The sequence below is a fragment of the Lytechinus variegatus genome, chromosome 7 (genome assembly GCF_018143015.1).
Source record: "Lytechinus variegatus isolate NC3 chromosome 7, Lvar_3.0, whole genome shotgun sequence".
NCBI classification, from domain to species: Eukaryota; Metazoa; Echinodermata; class Echinoidea; order Temnopleuroida; family Toxopneustidae; genus Lytechinus; species Lytechinus variegatus.
In genome coordinates this window covers 14166085-14186885 of record NC_054746.1, presented here as the reverse complement: position 1 = coordinate 14186885, position 20801 = coordinate 14166085, and the positions used below count along the sequence as shown (strand labels likewise).

The following is a 20801-nucleotide window of genomic DNA, read 5'->3' as shown; positions in this document are numbered from 1 at the left end:
TGTCATATTTCCTCTAATGTTGTCTAACCGGATACGAATCCTCATTTATTGCCTGCCGAAATTACCTATACTGTAACTTATTGCCATCCAATTAGTTTCTTTATTATATTAATTATGCAATATCCTCTGGTCAGTATTTCCGACGACAAAATAAAAAAAAAATGGCGGGTTGATGAGATCTTCTATTCTCATATTTGCTTATCACTTGTGTCAGTGTTGTGTAAAATTAAACGAATTTAAATGTTCTGATTTTCTTGTATCGCAGCCAATTTTTATGTCATATTTGTTCGTAATGCTTATTTGTTTTGCTCGCAGGATTTGCTTTATTAATTCAAAGATGTGTTTGGTTGGATATGGGCTTGATCGATTACGATGAATCATCGACACCAGTGTAGAAGCTACGCATATAAATATAATTTAAAGGAAGAAAAACGAATTATCACACGAGAAAATTGTCAAACATTCCTTTTTTATTCCAAAACTGATGATTTTTTTTCTCGCTAAACACATGGAATGAGTAAATTGTCATTAGTATAATTGTGAGGTGCACATTAGTCTAAATGACATGATTTTCCTTTTGCAATGAATCGGTTCAGCTATAGATTTTGCACCCTGGTTTACTGTCAGCATTTGTAGTAAGGCCTAGTCTGTTTCCAAATGACTGGGATATACACCATTGTTCACTTGCTCGTAAAATAACTGTTTGCTACATAGGATTACAAATATAATATTAAGTGGAAATCAGTAAAAATTTGATCAATAATCAATTCTGGGACGTAGTTGTTTGTCTTTGTATTTCAATTTCATCGAATCAATAAAGTCTTTTATTTTGGTGGATATCATCAACATAATTAAATTCCTTTGAAAAAAAACAACAACAACAACTGGAACGCACGATGTGATACTGTAATGTACATAAGTCCTCATTGTATAATACATCTCTGCCACTTTATATAATCACGAGGATGTAAACGCGGTCGATCGTCTATATACAGATTCTGCTTCGGGCCAACGTGTGTGCACTCGGCGCTGTTCACACTCAAGATCCAGCTCCGTGACTTTGATAGATGAAATCTCACGAAAATACAGCGCGAAAAACCATGGAGGTTTTGCGATAGTTTTCTTGGAAATTTGTGGTTTCTTCTGACATTAAAAGTGCAATAGAATTCGGGAATTGTTTGTCCGTCAAATATGAAAGCCCTCCGCAAAATGGCAACACCGATGTCACGGCTGGTGCTGGTTGACAAACGGCCGGAAGTGACGTCGTATCTGACCAACCTCACTTTGAAGTCATCATGGTGACGAATTCTGAAAATGTAAGAAAAAATAAAATGCAAGAAGATTACGATCCATTCATATGGACAAATTATGCGATCGTTACTATTATCATTGTCACCCTAAAAACGGAAAGTAAGAGAATTGGTATCAAAGGGATATAGAGGTGGATAGGGATCAGCACAGATTCAAGAGTAGAAATTCAGACAATTCAAAAATTAAAGCCTGTCATACCTATTGTATCCTGTTTGTTTGAAAATGTACCATTTTATCCTATCTATGTGCATGCTTTCTCTTCCTTATGGGATTATTAAAGTTTAAGCCCTCAAAATAACCAATTCTATCAATGAGCATCTCACTTTCTACTTGCACTTTATCATTATAATCTTCATCAATTCATTGACGTTGGGAGAAGAAAAAAATCTATGAACAGATTAATCAAAGGAGTACTTAGAGAAACAATTTGAAATTTAACAGTATCAATAAAAAATGCATTCGTTCTGATTTTCTACCCCATAATCATTTTTGATAATAATTAATATCAACAGAAAATAACCTTTTGTATGATGAGAGGATTTCATTTTTGGTATTCAAAATTCCGTAGAGGAAATTAAAACTGTTGAGGACTTACCTATAAATCAAATCACAAAAAATAGAAATTAATATTCATTCAAAAGACCATGTTGACAGCTAACTCGTAAAGTGATTTTTAATGCAAATGATATTTTTTAGATAATACCTTCATAATTAACTTGTCCGTCACCGTCGATGTCGGCTTCCCTGATCATCTCATCGACCTCTTCGTCTGTTAACTTCTCACCAAGATTTGTCATCACGTGACGTAATTCTGCAGCACTGATAAAAATGAGAGCGTTCTCGAAAAATTACAAGATTTGCTTTATTTTCTCAACACCAAATTCTACAATTGTAACATGGCATCATGATTATGATTCTGTAACGTCAAGTCTAACCATAGTAGGTCCATGGTCTAACTGACAGTTTCATAAAATTTCTAAAATCATTGCGGCATTATTTTGTGAACTATACCACATAAAAATCACTTTCTTCAAAGATATTTATGCGGGAAAATTATCTCAATGAATATAGATCCAAAAGTTCAATAACTCATAGGCATATTCGGTATTCTAAATCATGTTAAAGTGTGATTTTCTACAGCTTCTGGTTAAGGTCTAACTTCAGGTTTGAATTAAGTGACCCGCCTAAAAAGAGTTGAAATCAAGTTGTGGAGTTGTGTTTAATGACAATGTTTTCTCTAACGAACTCCTTATCTTATTAAACCATGTCATTATATCATTAACACATTTTCTAACCTGACAAGGCTCAGGTTATTTTACCTTAGAGTTTTCCTCTCTTCAATTCTTTGTCAGAATTGTGCTAACCGGGGTGATCAATCTTACGGGAGTTCTTTTATGGTTAATGTTTATGCTACAGGCCCAGATTATTCTCCGATTATCTCATCGAAACTTCATCAATTCAAGTTTCGGAAACGATCCACAACTTTTGACCCATTCGAACCTAAACTTCTTTACAAATTCTATAACGAATCATAGTAGACTTCTTTAAACAAATCATAATACCATCCATGCAGCACAGCCCCACAGCTTTATAAATTCGGGAGGGGTGGGGTTGAAGGCGCTGAATCAAATTTAGGAAGATATTCCTACCACATACTTTTTTGCCAGTTTTAATCCGACATAGACAAAACTTTTAAGAATGAGAGATAACCCTTAACACCACTTTTCCATTAATGCTTAAGCCAATGCAAGCTTTGTTCAGATGAGATGCTATTTTCGAATATACGAATGTTCTAGCGTCTTTTGGTAGTAATTAAACAAAAAATAATTGCTCCTGAAATAATGGATAGGTGTTGCAATGCTCTAACCTAATATAACCGTTGCCATCCTTGTCGAAGACCCTGAATGCTTCTCTGATCTCCTCCTCACTGTCAGTCTCCTTCATCTTCCTCGCCATCATCGTAAGGAATTCTGGGAAGTCAATCGTTCCGTTACCTAAAAAAGAAAATGGAAAAATACGAAAAGAACGGTGTTTATAATTCATGTAGGGGTGGGTAATTGTGTGTGTAAGAGAGGGTAAAGGTGTGTGTGTGTGTGTGTATGTGTAGATGTATTTGTGTATCAGATATGTTTGCAATGAAGGGTGTATGTGTGCGTGTGTTGGTGCGGGTGTTGTGGACGAGAGAGGAATGAGATGAATTTATTCATCGTTCGTTAGGCGAATTAAGCAGTCGTTTAATCATTCAGACAATTTATTACATGACGTGCAAGGGAGGATGACCTCCAACATTTCAAATTTTCTTCTTTCAAATATCAAATGAGGGGGAAATCGGTAGAATCGTTGCCCAGAAGGTAAAAATCAAGCTTTCAAACTTGACTTCTATATGTATATATATATATGACATAAATGTCTCGATTAATCGCGTGTCACTGATTTTCGTGACAAATATTGGTCAATTAATGGACCAGGAATCTTTTGATGCATTTAGGGGCAATGATTAAGGAGGTGATAAAACAAAAATATATTGATCACTAATGGTCTTTGAAAAAAAGTAAAATGGATGACCGGTATCCTTTATGTCTGATCGACTGAGCTTTTCATGAATGATTTGGCATGACAAGTTTTATTGAACTGTATTCAAGTCGTGCCTGGTAATTCGGTCATAAATATCTTAAATCTATGCGTATTTACGGATGAAAATTACAAATCTTTTTTTTACTATTTGGCATTTAAATTAGCGACAAATCCCATCAATGACTGGTCAAATTATCAAAAATCAAAGCAAGAATGTAGATTTCAGTTTAGTATAATATATTTGTTTTTATAATTTAATTATTATCATTCAGAACAATACAAAAAACTGTAATAGGCCTACACGTGAACTGTTACAGAGATTAATATTTTGTATAACATGACTGTTTGATGTCAGTCTGTCTGAAATGATAATTCGAAAAATTCAAAATGCGCACTCTTTCTTGAATAACAACTGAGATGAATTTTATCTTTTACTTGCATGGTCCATTGTTAACAAAGGTGTTGGAAAGGTACATAAACAATATATTTCTAAAATTTGAATGAGGTCCTATTCAAATAATAGTATCATTTTGTTTAATTTACCATTTTCTGTATATCCATCACTGGTTACTTTGTGTTTCTTAAGAACTTAATCTGTACCAATCCAGAAGAGTGTCAATACAGAAATTAAATTGATATGGTAGTACGTTGATTACAAACAATGAAATCATTAGGATTGTGGCATTTTTTTATTGCCATATATTTATTTTATCTTTCAAAGTATTTTGCTACTTTTTCTTCGGGGAGGGGTATATTTTGAAACTAGATATGGATGAGAGACCTTTTTTCATGAAAACTTACAACTAGAGTCAATTTGTCATTATGCTAACTAAAATAAAATCTTGTCATAATGGCAAAGTTACAATAGAGTGAACTCTTTATGACACTGGCACCAGGAATACAATATTGTACGGGTTTATCCAACCTAACTTGTGTTAACATGTATGTTTAACTTGCTAAATAAAAATCAATTACATGCACATAAAATGACGTACCATCAGCATCGACCTCGTTGATCATGTCCTGTAGTTCAGCCTCTGTAGGGTTCTGACCAAGAGATCTCATGACTGTACCCAACTCCTTGGTTGTGATCGTACCATCACCATCCTTGTCAAACAAGGAGAAAGCCTCCTTGAACTCTGAAAGATACAAAGATGAATAAAGATCAAGGAATGGAGCTAGAAAGTTAGAAAGATAGGGCCCAGTTTCATAAAGGAGAAAGCCTCCTTGAACTCTGGAAGATACAAAAATGATAAAATATTAAGGGATTCAGCTACAAAACAATAGTTCAGGCCCCGTTTAATAAGGAAGGAAGCCTTCTTGAAGTTGGAAGATACAAATATGACCATGATTACACAACATAACTGTGTTATCTACCGCATTCATTTCTAGAAATTGCAGATTTTATAATGAAGTTTTCTAGTGTTTATCTTGTATGTATTTTTCTTTGATACAAAGTTGTTTTAATCGGGGTATTCCAAAAGCAGTTAACGTTGAAACATGCGTGGTGATTTTCTGAGATTTTGGAGGCGTCAAAAGAAACACGCCCCCCCCCAATTATCAACGCCCGTGTATTGAAAAAGTATGGTATAAAAGACTTTGATTTATTTTTGAAATAATAATATTTCTGGATACATAAGTCATGACAGTCATGTTCAAAGAACCTTGCTCTTCATACCCCCCTGAAATTAATTCACAGTAAAAAAAAAATTAAACAATATCAATATTATGAATATGGCAGTATAAATCTAGTCAACCTGGTTTACCATAATTATGAATTCAAGGGTTATTCTCATAGAGTTTGAGAAAATATTTATGAAAAACATCAAACACAAATTTTCACCTTTAAAGTAATAATGTGTTATATTGAACATTGATTTTGTATTTGAAACCTTTTTAAAACAAACATTATTAATTAATATGAAACCGGGTTTTTATACATTATTTTACCTTGTAAGGCACGAAGAAAGAAAACTATTTTCTATTGCCTAGTAATGCCCCCAATTTCACCCGACTATGCGAACAGACATCAATGACGTTGATTTTTTTTCGATGCTTGGCTGAATCGAGGAGAATGAGCGAGACCACTTGTGAAAGCCATTTCATGTTTGCTTACTCCTCTATACCGTAGCTTCCACTTCTAGCTCGATCAAGAGTCTGAAGTAATAAATGTGCTCTGTCGTATTCCATTTCCATGCAGTCAAGGTACTTCATCTTTATTTCTCTCCCATTCTCCACAACCCCGCACTTTCTTTCTATTCCCTTCCCCTATTTCTCCTCATGGTCGTTATTTATTTCCCATTTTCGCAACCTCCACCCTGCTATCCCTCTTTCCCCTCTCTTTCGCCATCTCCCTTTCTCCGTTCTCGAACCTCCCTCTATTCTGCTTACTCTCTGTCACACACGTCACACACAACCGCACCTAAAACATGTTACGAACCGCACACATAGCCACAATAAGTAACACACATGTTGTTTTTATTATCATCTCTGTTTCTCCTGTTTTCTGTTTTCAAGCTTTGTTAAAAATTCAAGAATGTGAATTATTTTGGTATAATGTCTTTAAAGATTTAGATTATCCAAAAGTGTATTGACTGTATTTTTGTTTACTTGGTATTTTTTTTTAGAAAGTCTCAATTTCACGCTTGAAGATAATTTGAGCACTATAAATGTTTGTATTTCATTGTAAAATGGTCTTGCAAATAAAGCGCTTGCATATCAAAAGAACAAAAACACAGATGATACCCTTACATTTTAAGCCCTTTATATTCTTGGAAAAAAAAGTTAAATAATAAAAGCACAAAAATACGCATTTGGCTTTACTTCAGTCGAGGTCTCCATTAAAATACATTTACATATAAAATCGCAAATGCATCAACTATAATATTAGTCCCCTCTTTAATAATTTCCCACCATGCCGACCTTAAACAGTTTAAGGACAACAGCAAAGGCACATTCATAGTTAGGGTGTAGTTATAAACTGGAGTAGAACCAAACGCTTGTACAGAGATTATCCGAAAGTCAAGAGAGGCATTCGTATTTGTACAACCCATTAGTGCAACACTTACGTTATCAGTATCATTTACTAACTATTTCTTTTGAAATCATACATTACATGTGTTTCTATGGTGACAAGAACGACTTCCCTAAATCTTGTACATAGATTAAAAGTTTTTTTTCTATTGCGCTTTTATTCAAAGATTTTTTTTAATCAAATAATTTGGGAATTAAATTGATATTAAAAATATGCTGCTGATAGTATTTTCTCAAGATTTTTTATGCATTCCTCTGCTTTAACATTGCTCAAGACGCCACATAAAACATAACTGTCGAAAACTAACTTCGTTTTTATCTGCAGGGGGAACACACCTGACGGCGTCAAGAGGTGATGATCTATCTTTAAGGAGATGAGGCAGGACAGGAAGAGTTAAGGGGTGTCTTGGAGATGTGAAGGCCCATGCGTTATCTTGATAAATCACCCCGGTTACCCGCCAAGACGGAATAATGAAAAATATAGGCCGAGGCCTGGACGGTTCCTTGACGACTCCGCATTTCAATTTCCGAGTCTGATGAGGAGGGTTAAACTGTGGTGTGATATTGTGAAGGCGATCAGCTGCTCCTATACCAAGCCTTCCAATATCTGCTGTAGTTCAAACACACCGCGCGTGTTCTTGAACTGCTTATCAATTCGATTCAACTGATATTTGCTTCAAGAGAGTTTAGTAGATAGATTTAGGGGGAAAACGCTAAAATCATACAATAGATAGTTTGACGTTTGTTAAATTATGATAGAAATATTGTACAAAACAAGTTTATATCTTGGATTTTTTCGCCATTGCTTAAAGATCTCCTTTGTAACCATCTAATTCAGACCATCTCTCTATAACTTATATTGCATTCCTCGAAAGCTATTGGCATTTTTTTCACCAATGCATCTGATGCCTTTCCACATCCCCTTTGTCTTCAAAATCATTGTCTTCATTATTTTTTTTATACATGACCCAAAATAGCAGCATGAAAGACAAAGCACCGAATTCACTATCAAACAATTCCGGAGACATATTATTTAAAAGAACAAAAAATATCACGATTTGATAATTTGATCTGTATTCAAGAAACATATAGCGAAATCTTTGAAAATAATTATATTCCAAATACAATCGGGGAGCATTTCATTAAGATTTTTTTTCCAGCGATTTTCACTGACTAATTGCTCTCGGCCAATCAGATGCAAGAATCAGCAATAGCTTGTAACATCTGTCGTTGTAAATTACCGATTATTTCGTTAATGAAAGTTCCTCAGGTTATCTTTAAGAAATGACAAGTAAACTTAAATACATTAAGGTCATGGAGAGGTAAAATTTTCACCTGATCCTACCATCAGACAAGGCCACTTTTTTATGTAGTCACGAAAATATTCCTCTGCGAGGAAGTCAAATGAATTGTATTACACTGCGTACCGAACCCGATGAGTTGCCTGAGGAAAAAATGCTATTTGGGCCTGAAAAACCACACTCCCCGCTCTTTCTCTATCTACACTTTAGGGATTTAAGATAAATCCAGATTGGCTGCAAATAGATTTCGATTTAAGCCAAGTGGATTCAGATAAAAAGCAAAAAGATTTGAATTCAAATTCTTCGAAATAATTTAAAGTTAATCATTAAGATTGTAAATAAATCCAATATTGGGCTGGTCACGATTAAAAAACGAACTGCATTTTTTTAGTCGTTGGAGTTTACAGTCTATCTGTCTATCTATCTATCTATCAGTCAATCTATCTGTCTATCTTTCTAGATCCTTTTTCTCCTTTCACTTTCTTTCATTTACATGTAAACTCCAGAAATCTTAAGCTATCCATAGAAAAAAACATTAGAAATAGCCATTTTACTTGTGAAAAAATCAATGCCTACTGAAATGATTGGAATATCTGTCACTCATAAAAAAGACACTTTGATATTGATAATACCCGTGTAACACTATTTTCGGCATTTGGAAGATTTTTTTCTGAAAATAGAAAAAAATGTTTACAAATATCACATAATTTCACATATAAAAAGAGAGAAATCTAATATCGATACGAAGATCGAAGGAAAGCGTTTGAGTCGTGCATTATACCATACTGATCTAAGGAAGATATTAACATGTTTCCCTGTACCTAGAGACCTGTCTTGTTCTCTGTGATTTAACTAATACTGAAAATAGTGTTGCTCATGTTCGCTTGTTTCTTTCCTCTTGTGCATAATTATATAGACATGTAGTTAATTATTCATTGAATATCCGTTTCTGAAACAGATGCAAATTTATATGTATTTTAAATATTCCAATTACATCTTAACCATAAGAAATACGATGTGTAATTTAACAAATTTGGTACATCTCGTTTTCTATATATCCAGGGAATGAGAATTGAATATATCACGAACCACCTACCGTGAAATATAAAAGCCGCAGAATGCGTATCACATAAAGAGAATCGCAAATTTGGGATAGACCGTATTTGTATGCGACCTCTTGGTTTATTGAGCTTCAAATCCCCTTTCCTGATTGACAGAGTCGTGGAAGTAAGCGAACAGTTCATCCTAATTCTGTTTATTTATACCTCTCGCAATCAGGCCTGATACCATCTTTAAAGCTGCTAATGCGTTACGAATTAACCTGGGAGTCAAGACGTTAGGCTCTGACGTCACAATGGCTTACCCTTGATATTTCTTCCAAGCCTTTCTATCTCTCCTAACGCGACTTAGTTTCTTACCTTAATACATTTTACGTGCAAATTATAAACACGCCACGCACACTTACGCACAAACACGTTAAGATTATTTATCTATCTCTGTTCCCTTTTCTTTTGTAATACGCGTCTTACTTTCTTACCCCATTACATTTACATGCAAATACACAGACACACACACACACACACACCCTCCCACACTAACACTCATTCGCTAACAACCCTTTTCGTTCTTTCTATCTCTCTTTCTAAATGAATGAGGGGTTGAGGGAGAATGAGACTGTGTGTGTGTGTGTGTTATTGTGTATATGCAGAACGCATATGCACACACACATTCATGCTTATTGCCACCCCCTCTCCCTCTCTCTCATTCTCTTTTGCCTTATTACTCGATACATTTATATGCTAATTTACAAATACAACCACAAATTCCAACTTTTCCCCTCTTCCCTCCATTCCTCCCCATTCAACCCCGTTTCTCTCTCTCACACACACACATACAGTCTGCTTATACCTCATTTTCTTTCTCCTTTTCTTTCTCATTCGTTATGTTTTTAATCACATTTCCCTTATAAACAATATCCACTTTTCTGTGTACACAAACATTTATAAAAATATCTCTGTCCATTAACAAGGTGGAAATGTGTATGTTGTTGTATTCCATAATATAAAGTAGTAACTTGATTATTTGTTTATGCTTGTGTTGCACAATCGTCTATGTTTTTCCCCTTCTTCGTCTCCAGATTTACTGAGGCTCGACTTTTACAATAATTTGCGTGTACCGCGAATCTTAGATGTGACTTTCAATATTGTATGTTACATCGTAAAGTCAACAAACGTCAACAAATTTAGGGATTTTATTAATCTCATATCTATTGGTTTTAAGGTTGATCTTAGAGGCGAGTTTGGGTTAATTCATTTATTCAAAGTTGAAAAAGAATGACATATTCAATCTAGTTTTATTTGTGTAACCAGGGTCGAGTCGCTATCAAAGTGCAACTGTCCTTCGCTTGACCCACGTGATTTATGACAAACAAAGACAATATCAGCAGATGAATGTTTTCTAGGAATTACCATGTTTAGCCATATTCAGTTTCATACTCATTTTAAACCTTGTCCCAACATGGACAATATATATTTCATATTTTTCTCTTTACTATCATTTACAGTGCCTTCTTTATAAAATAAAAAATGTGTGTTCTTAAGTTTTTATGGAAAGAGCATGGGAAGTATGAAATATTATTTTTCTACCCTTTTTTCTGTTTTACAAGATACCATTAGAAGCAGGAAAAGTACGAATATGGACAAACGTGTACCAGATTTTTCAAAAGAGAAAGTTGTTTATTGCGTCCTATCATGACACTGAGTCCAAGGTAAGAAGCTCTGATGTTTTTTTTCTTTATTGACTAGATATATTTACTAGATCGGTTCCCAAAATAACGGTCATCGCAGTACGATTTATATTCTATATAAAACCACTTGGCTTCCCAGATTATCAAAATGACAGAGTGTTTGTCAAATGCCTTGAATTTCTTTTTATGATTTCATCATACCGTTTTTTTTCCACAAATAGCTTCTACCAATACAGTCTATTAAGTGAGTGCCAAAAATAATGTATGAGATCCAGGGATTGTTTTTATCTTCAAAAGAAGTGTAAGCAGACTATAATGTATTCAGCTGATGGTGTGCTTGACGGTAACCGAAGTGCTTCCCTCACAAAGGCTGTCAAAACATATTAATTCAACACCTACACACTGTTGGGAACATTGTATGAGTGCCGTATAAGAGCCTTGAGCCATACTTGTATTTCATCACTCTCATCAACAAGGCGAATCTATTATAGTTTCCTTATTTTACAACGTAGATGACTGCCTCGGGCAATGACATATTCTTATTTTTCATATGATATAAAGTTTATAACGCTGAATTCGTATTGTGTCCTGTTTTTCCAGCACGTCTACATAGCACATGTAATAATAAAATGAGTGAATATCCCTCATGATAATTCTATTTTATTGCTTCCATTCTTTTGCATGTTTTCCTTTTGGCCTAATTCTATGAGGAAATGAAAACAAAAATGTTTGAAATCATGAATCGTCATTTTTTTATGGTATGTCAGTAGACCTCGAAATCGGTTATGAGCTTTGAAAATACATGTATTTGGCAGTAATTGTCAACAGAATATATAGTTAGAGTATACTTACCAGCAATCTGTTCTTCTGTGAGTTGATCTGCCTGGAGTGGAAAATAAACAAAATAAAAAAATTTGAAATTAACAGCAGCATAAATAAAAGGGCACGTCAAGTCTAACTATGACTTGATTTAAATAAAAAAGAGAAAAGTCAACCTTTAATTGGAGTAAACCTCCCTCATAAGGAAATTATGTTCTTGCATATTTTTGCAATAGATTCGATTCTCTCATAATTTGTAACATAAAAAAGTAAAGCTAAATTAATAGAGATAACAGAGCTTTTGTACCCAATGAAAAAATTGATAATGTATTAGAATCAAGATTTATCCGAAATTTGTTAATTTGGCAAAACTTTAACATGTTTGAGGTTTTATGAATACGGCGTCCTCATTGTAAATTTTATTTCATTTATTTCATTTCAACATAATACGAATGAGGGAAAACTTTATTTGAAGAAATAAATGGGTAAATAGCATATAATATGAATGTACAATCAATCACAAATGAAGCCATGAAGTAATCAGCCGTGTCATTTAAGAAAGAAGTAATGGATTGACATCAATTTACATTCGACTAATGTTCGATAAATCTTATCATATGCAAGATGAGATAACGTCTCTTGCTATCAACTTACTTTGTATCAATTAATTAATGTGATAAAATGGTGCGATAAAACATTCTTCATCTAGAGAGTTAGAGATATCGAATTTCCCGTGGCATCCAAATTAATTGAGCCTGCTAAGGCATTGCGTTGCTTTTGGGCTTACTCCCTTATCTTTACCTGATAATTCCAACAGCATGATTCCACATTCTTATTAAGAATCATGTTATCTCTACAAATACATCGCAGTAGGATAAAGCTTTTAAGCACTTTAGGAGCCACAGGGAAACTGGCTGGCTAATTCTACCATCATCTGTCCCTGCACGGCGGGATAGATACAAATATTATTCAAGTTGCGAGAGAAATGGGGACTAGAACTCAATCAATTTCACTTTTCTGTTGGCCATCGAAAGTATTCAATTGTTTTGGGGAGATTCATTTTATTTTCCGAGGGTTAAATATTTCTACGTAATCAAGCAGTTTTATAAAACTTAAAATTGGGATATTAATATGGGCAAGTTGTCTATATAAGATGACACAAATTATTTTAATCTGGACTATATTCCCAAGTATTACAAAATTTGTTTAGGTTCATAATATTCATGAATGTGGGATAAAAATAACGAATGAAAGCATGACATATGAAAAGCTTTATTTGCTCAGGGAAATGTTAAAAATTAGGAATAAGGATTATTCTTGTACATTTTCTGTGCACAAAAACATTTATGACACAGTTTTTACAACATACTTTGTTTATATTATACTACAGCTTTTTAGTCATTTAAACATTTTTTTATGTTTGATTGAGGATAGTATTTAAACTGACCTAAATATTTCTTTGTCTTCTTTGTTATCAATTCTTTACCAAATCATATAACATACACTTAAAATAAAAACGGAAGCATGCGCATTTAAAACTTTCGTTCAAGTCTCAAATATCATCATTTCAAGAAGTGATATTTAGTTTGATTTGACGATGGACGTTGATGGAAGTTTGCCGTAAATGTCAAAAAGATTAATTCGGATTTGAAGAGCCGATTTCTTATCAAGGTACATTTCTACAAAATGAGTTGACGTAGGAGTTTTTATTTTCTTCCTTATTTTTATAGAATTCTTCCTTTTATAACGATCCTTGAAATATTGTTTGACGTATTAGGAAATGGGGGATACGAATCAAATCTTACACATGGACGTCAAAATCTATGCTTCGAAATATTTTAAACACTATTTTTCCAAAAAAGCTACAATGAATAATTTGGTAATATAAATGATAAAGGTATCGAATGGAAGGAATAGAAGGGATAATGAGATGAGCTTATTTGCTCCAAGCAGTGCCATTAACGAATTTAAAGAAAAGAGCACGTAACTTCGTAATTTAAACTTTTTAAACATGTATATATAGGATTTTTTTTTTTACAGAATTGCACATTTGGATCATGCTTAGATCAATCAGCCTTTCCTCTAAACTAATGTGAACCGTTTGGAAAGCAAGGGTCTTATGAAATTTCTGACAAACTGCCTTTTTTATGTAGCTCAGTCACATGGTCAAGCCAGGTCAAGATCGAACAAATCTATCAAGATATTTCTAATGGAATATTATTGGTCAGTTTGGAGTCCGTTTCGTTGATGTAACTGTAGCATAACTTTTTTGTATTTTATATCCGCGTTCGGACACGGTTCATAATTTTCAATAGCCAAAATTGATTTCAAGGTACAACTACCCAAAATTATTTGATATCTTTACCGGATATCCTTATTATGAAGTACCTATAGAAAGTGCCGAATATTATGCAAAGACCACAATGAGATAACCTTATTAGGGCAACTGGAAGACCCATCAATGTTTCGAGATGATTATCAGCTTTGGTCCTCGTGACTTCACGTTGATGTTGAATGGTTTGAGCAGGTGCGGCTTGGTAATTGGTAATAATTGACATGAATTCAATTAGAAAGGGGTACATATAGCAAAGTTAGGCGATATTACTCTCTATATAGTCAGTTTATAATGTACGGATAAGTTTCCTGTATGTTTATATGGAATATGTTATTTACGTTATGTATTGAATTATAAACAATTCCTTTTTTGTTAGATAAAGTGAATAAGGAATGTATGTTTTTCTTTTTAGGATATTTTAAATATGTAACCTACTTTTCTAACGCAGAATTATATAGTGGAGTAATAAAAATCACGTAATGTTTACATGGTATCTTATTTAGAAGCTCTAATTCACCCACTGTTAGAATGATAATGATGACTGAATCCCACTAAAGGACAAAAATCGGCTTTACCAGACATGTAGAATTGGTTTTTTATTTATTCAATTTTCCTATTGAATCATATTCTTTTCATCCAGGTACGTGGACCACCTCCCACGAACTTTGTGAGTCATGAAAGGGAATACATTTGTTTCTGGATTTCGAATGAAAGATCTCATGTGAAAAAAGTAACCTTTTGTGTGCTTCCTGAGAATCCAGACAATCGATAAACGCAAATAAAATTGAAGAGCGCTCGACTTTGATTACATTAGTGTACTGCTGAATTAAACCCCCTAACCCCCCCCCCCCTCTCTTTAATCTATATGCATGTTTCGATATTATATCCCAAATGCTTGATTTAGTGTTCGTTCCAGTCCATTGAGATTCGTTTAATTTTGCAGTATGAATTTGTTGTCTTAACTGCTCGAATCCAGACTTATAACTTAAAGTTGCTTGTTTTGTATTTAATCAGCACTGATTTTTATATCAATAAAAATAGCAAGTCATGCCGTTTCAAACATGCCTGAGGTGTAGGCTAATGCAGAATGCGGTATTAATTGAGCTTCCCTTTTTAATTTAAGATCGAATGTCCAACTTCTTATCTCTATGTTCTTGTAATTAGACTGCTAGATTTGAGGACTACAAACACTGGGTTATCGTATAAGTAAATAGATTTGAGTCGCACCTATTCGCCATGAATGTGTCCAGTCATGTATTTCTGACATTTTGTTATCTCACTTGGTGAACGGTGGAGTCATTTGTATATGGATGATGGATCCGTTGTTTTCAAATGTCAAATCGCTATTGTCTTAATCAGTCGAACATTTATTGGCCTAAACTATAGGTCTCGTGGTTGTACAAAATCTAAATAGTTCACTTAGTTTCAGGAGCAAGAAAAACATATTAAGTGAACCTTTATGGACCAAGAGTATATAGGGTCCAAAATGTATCCTATATTTTAACTATTCTCTGCTAGGTGTCAATGCTGTACAGATTGTACACAGTTCTAGGAACAGATAATTAATTATATATAAAGAGCATATACACTTTATCAAATCAATTCTTAGTCTTTTTTTATCAAAATATAGTTATACAATACTGCATCATATCTTAGAGAGTCATTTTTTCCAATTTTCGATCATCCTTCACAGGACTATCAAATGGTCAAACAAAATATGAACGATGGTTTTCACTTTTTGAAATGATATTTAAAATAAATCTTAAATTTCGATCAAGCATAAGAGAAACATAAAATAATCACCCATATTAATGTTCATCACTTTCTGTAATGATATCCTGCAAAGTAAAGCTTAAGTTAACAGACACACGTTGTTGTCTGCAAGACTAGCCACGAGTGTCGAGAGGAGCTATCTGTTTCACATTATCCCTCGCCTCTGACACTCAAGGAGTCAAAGTGTACAAGAAGGCGCCGTGAGGTTGCACCTAACATCGATTAGTGGCTGCTCGCATCCTTCTACCATCTAGTGACACAAATTAAGGTCCTACGCCATCCATCCTCAGCATTATGGTGCTTTTTGTATGTCGTGCTTAATAATTAATGTTAAAAATCACGATCTGATGCAATGTGTGATCATGTATCTAATCAATTTAGTTAACCTTATCCGTATTATCGATTTAGGGGGTTAAGTCACCCGCGATGTGTGTGTGTGTGTGCACTTTAAGAAGTCAAATCATTATTCAAGAAATGTAAATAACATTTTCGGAAGCACATATGGTTTTAAAATCTTAGATATTTAGAAATGACTTACCATTTTGTCAATTGTTGTAGATGGTTGATTACTGTAAGGAGTGATGTGTTGCTGCTAACAGCTGCAAGCAAGGATGTTGAGAGGAGATGGAAAGAGGAAGAATAACCTAGTCGTTATGGTTCCACGTAAGTGAGCAACACTCGTTGTATGTCCAATATAGCGCACGCGGCGAAAGATACTCGGAAGATACCCATAAGCAGCGCTTGCCTTCTTATATATTCAGTTATCCTATGCAAATGAGACTCATAAATAATTCACAATCTAATCTATCGCCGTGATCATGGAGTTTTATCAGGCAAGGCTGGAAGCGGGCAAGTGTGAGCTCTCCGTGAGGAAAGAAAGTAACCGTGCTGTTAACAGATTTTATAGGCAAAATCACACCATCTACAAATATATGCTTCAGAAAAAAAGGTCTGCGTGGAGTTAAATGAAAAATAACAAGCCAACGAAAAACAAATTGTTTGCTTGAAATGCATTAAGCTTTATGTTATGTGAGAACGAAAATACCTCTAAAATTTATGCATTTCCTTCCTTTGAAGTAGATTTAATCATTTAGGAGTAACCTTTTCGGGAGTGAAGAGTCATTTTCCAGGGAGCGTCATCATGGAAAGTAACATTGAAGTTTTTTGTTCGATTTCATGTGTGTTCATTACATACATTACCATGAAGATATTTCAAAAATCAATTCATGAGCTCTCCTTGAGTAAAATTTATTGGGTCGTTCAGAAATATTTGGAGCATTTAGCATTCTTTATGGTAAATTTTGAAACTGAAAAATCAATAAGCTTCCTGCAAATGCATTGAAACTTCTCCCTCTTTGAGGCATTGATATCTGTGAAATATGTAATCAACTTGAGGAACAGATTTTTTTTAAAGTTAACTAATGGGAAATTTATTGTTACTTTACCGATACAACAAAGTAAACTGTTCAGCCTAACTTGTTAAAAGAAACGAAAGAAAATGGAAAATGAAATATCAAATTTCTCGAGACACCATTAAAACAAAGCACACTCGTTTAGGATTACTTCAGGGTGTACTTTTTTTTATAAGAAAGGAGAAATATTATTTCAAATAAAACATTTGATATTACGGGATGCTGTCAGTATGTCCATTAGTGTTTATGAAAGAATCGGTTATTGTTTTCATACCTACTAAATTTATCGCCGTTGCATTCGTCATTATTGCTCGTCGATTTACCGGGTTGAGAATATATTTCCTACTTTTAAAGATCAAATACAATTTTCCTTTTTAGTTAGCAAAAGATGAATCTTTGCTGGCGGCATTTGAGGCGGGAAAGGCAACAGATATGCATCTCTGATTGGTCCATAGATCAACTGCAATGCGACATTACTTCACTGCAATCCTATCCCACAATGCACTCGCTGACGTAGCCCTTCGTTTTGCCGCAATGCGCATAAAACCCATGCAAAGAGAGAAAAGCAATGTGTCTACTCGATTGTCGTAATCCAAGAAAAAGTCAGGTATCGACGGATGCATATCGCATATGCAGCGACGCCATTTTCTCCATGGTGGACACAAGTTGAGTGGCGAGGAGAAAAAGCGAGAGTGACATTAGTGGCATTAGATGTAAAACGAGGACGACGGTTGCAAAATCACAGATGGTGAAGTGGGTCTGTTTGCAAGAGCAATTTTGGAGATCGCGTTTGCCCATTGAGACCGAGAGAGTGAAAATAGAGAGTGAGCGAGGAACATTTGAAGAAAAAATCAAAGATGAAAGAAGAAAATTGATGAAGAGAAAGAGAGAGAGATGACGAGTTAAAAGGGATGAAGGCAAGATCGAAAGCTTGCTACTATTCTTAATTAAATCCTCCATGTCCCGTATGGCCCAGTCAAGATTGCACTATGAAACACTCCAACACGATTTGTTGACCAAGAACCAATATTTGCCAAAATAATCTTTATACCACGCAAATTCACTATCAAACACATCTTAATGTATTATTGATTTGTCGAATTTACAAGTACTTTTAAGTTCATTTCATTGCACGGGGCACGTTAAATAGTTTGCAGATTTTTTCCAAGTAATCAGTTAATTCAAATTATGGTACTTTATTTAAAAAAGGTATATTCAGACATATTTTTTAATCATTTATCAGTATATCTGTAAAGGAACAATATATTATTCATGATAGAATAGGACTGGTCCCATGCACTGATGTACTTATTTAAATGTATATTCATGAGTGTTGCTCGTATAAGTAGAATAAGTAAAATAAGATTGTGTGTACTAACTCAAATAAACCCCTCCAAAAGAAAAATGATTTTGAACCAAGAAAGGAAGATTTACGAAAATATTTTACAAAAAGATCAAAGGGTTAGAATATGACGTTTTATTGTTATGAAATGGGCTCATAGCGTTGAATATCGTTTAAGTAAATTTGTGTTGGAGTTTAAAAAAAAAACGAGAGAACTTAAATAGAAATGCCAATTAGGTGATTTGGGGATTTGTACGTCTGTGCATGTGTTTGTGTTTGTTCTGTGTATGAGAGGGTGTGTGTGTGTGTGCGAGGATTACGGTGGCCGAATTGTCTAAGGCGCCTAACCACACTTGGGAATTCTGGGATTCGATTCTCGGCAAGGCCCTTGAGCAACGCATTTTAACTATATTGCCTTCTATTTTGAATCACATTTTGTTTGTTTAATTTTTCACCAAGCATAACAAAAAAGATAATGTTACATTGATAATAGTTATACATAGTAGGAACTATATAAGCATAAACAAGAATTATTGACGCGCAGAGTCCCTTGAATAACATCGTAGGTATAAGTAACTGGTTAAAATAAAACATGACTCGAAATAACCATAAAGACCAGAACAAAAAACAAATTAAACAAAATAATACCCATATAGCAAATTAAGATATAGACATATTATAGGCATCTTCAATAAGATATAAAACATCATCATGCAGCTCAATTATGAAGAGTACTTTAAAGAAATCTTTTTTTTCCATTTCAATCAATTTTAATGCATTCATATTGATACTAACGTGTGCACTTTTTATTTTAAAAAAGTTTTTTAATCATATAGATTTACAGGCGTATCCCGACACAAGCACCTGCTTTCTGTGGTTATTTTACGTCTTCTTCCATGTACGTAATTTACATACGGTATTCTACATTCATACTTTTTTTATACTATATTCATGGTGTTGTAATTTACTTATTTTTTATATGGAAATGGATAAAATGCTAATCTGAAGAAAATGCATGTTGAATGAACAAAAATCGCAAGTACCTTGTGTGTGGTAGTGCATTCATAATCATAACATTGATTTTAAAAACTCATTTCTGTGTTGTTTGATTAAAAAATGTACATTTACAATACTCCAGTACTTAAAGTACTATATAAGTAATATAACGGGTCATCTTATAGGCCCGATCATATACCTTTTCTTATTAGTTTCTTATATAGGTCTAAATGGAAATTATTATTCGAAGATGCTTGTATCGGGATCGTGTAAGAGATCGTCATGATCAAGTGGTCCCGATTCTCGTCTTGAATCAAAGGGTCTAAAAAATATCCACTTTGTGCTGCACGACCCAGGTGAGGTGAATGGTTACCTGGATTAAAGTGGTAGCTCGAGCTAAAGCCGGGCTAATAGTTGTTATGTGTATCATCCGGACTCTGGCAAAATTTTAAATACATCTATCATCAATATCATTATCAAATACCAAAATTTTTAACTAGTTTTTGTGCTTTATAATTAGTGAAAACAAAATCTGTAAAAGAATTCCTAAATGATTAGTGATATCGTGCTTGTAAACTTTGTCGATGTCTTTACACTAAATCCGGTGAATACAGGTTTGTCAATGTCTCGATCGGTTCTGTACTCCTATACCACTATTTGGATGAGAAGAAAAACAAGAATAGGATCATGATTGTTAAAAACCAATAGAATAATTGATTTGCGACTGAATGTGCCATCCAAAGGTCCCAGCCAAGTATATACCAAATATTGGTTAATTTGAGAGTTTAACTGAAGTTTGATGTCGTGTTGGTAAGTGCATTTAAAGTGAACTCGGCACCTTTTCACCGATATTACTCGCCATTATTTTATTACATTCATATGTATATCTGAGTCTATGATGTAACATTTTAATAGACCCACCAAATTAAGAGTTGCCAATGCAGAGAGTTGATAAATATAGTTTGTTCATTTAGTATGTTGGTTAGTCATTTGTGACTTAAAAATTTATTTTGAATGACGGGTTTCATGCAAATCCAAAATTACACACACACACATTTTTTTATGTTTATAAGAATGTATTCTTATTATCATCGTAAGTATCATTAAGCAATTAATTACTCAATTTCCATCATTGTCACTTCAAACTTTTTTGTTCATG

At 34.0% G+C, this 20801-nt stretch overlaps 1 protein-coding gene across 1 annotated transcript; it reads right to left on the bottom strand.

The window, feature by feature from the left end:
* Positions 1 to 457: 457 nt before the first annotated feature.
* Positions 458 to 16626, bottom strand: LOC121418502 (calmodulin). Its single transcript, XM_041612410.1, has 6 exons — positions 16431 to 16626; positions 11818 to 11848; positions 4881 to 5024; positions 3179 to 3305; positions 2015 to 2130; positions 458 to 1308 (listed from the first exon to the last, which is right to left on the bottom strand). Exons 1-6 carry the CDS (start codon positions 16431 to 16433, stop codon positions 1280 to 1282), a joined length of 450 nt encoding a protein of 149 aa, XP_041468344.1. The 5' UTR covers positions 16434 to 16626; the 3' UTR covers positions 458 to 1279.
* Between the last annotated feature and the right edge of the window lie 4175 nt (positions 16627 to 20801).

What these genes read in the sequence shown, in the direction of transcription:
- LOC121418502 (XM_041612410.1), bottom strand. An exon ending in GATGGCAACGGTTATATTAG is followed by an intron (nt 2,131 to 3,178) that starts GTTAGAGCATTG and finishes CATTTTTATCAG; the next exon opens with TGCTGCAGAATTACGTCACG. An exon ending in CGGACAAGTTAATTATGAAG is followed by an intron (nt 1,309 to 2,014) that starts GTATTATCTAAA and finishes TTACATTTTCAG; the next exon opens with AATTCGTCACCATGATGACT.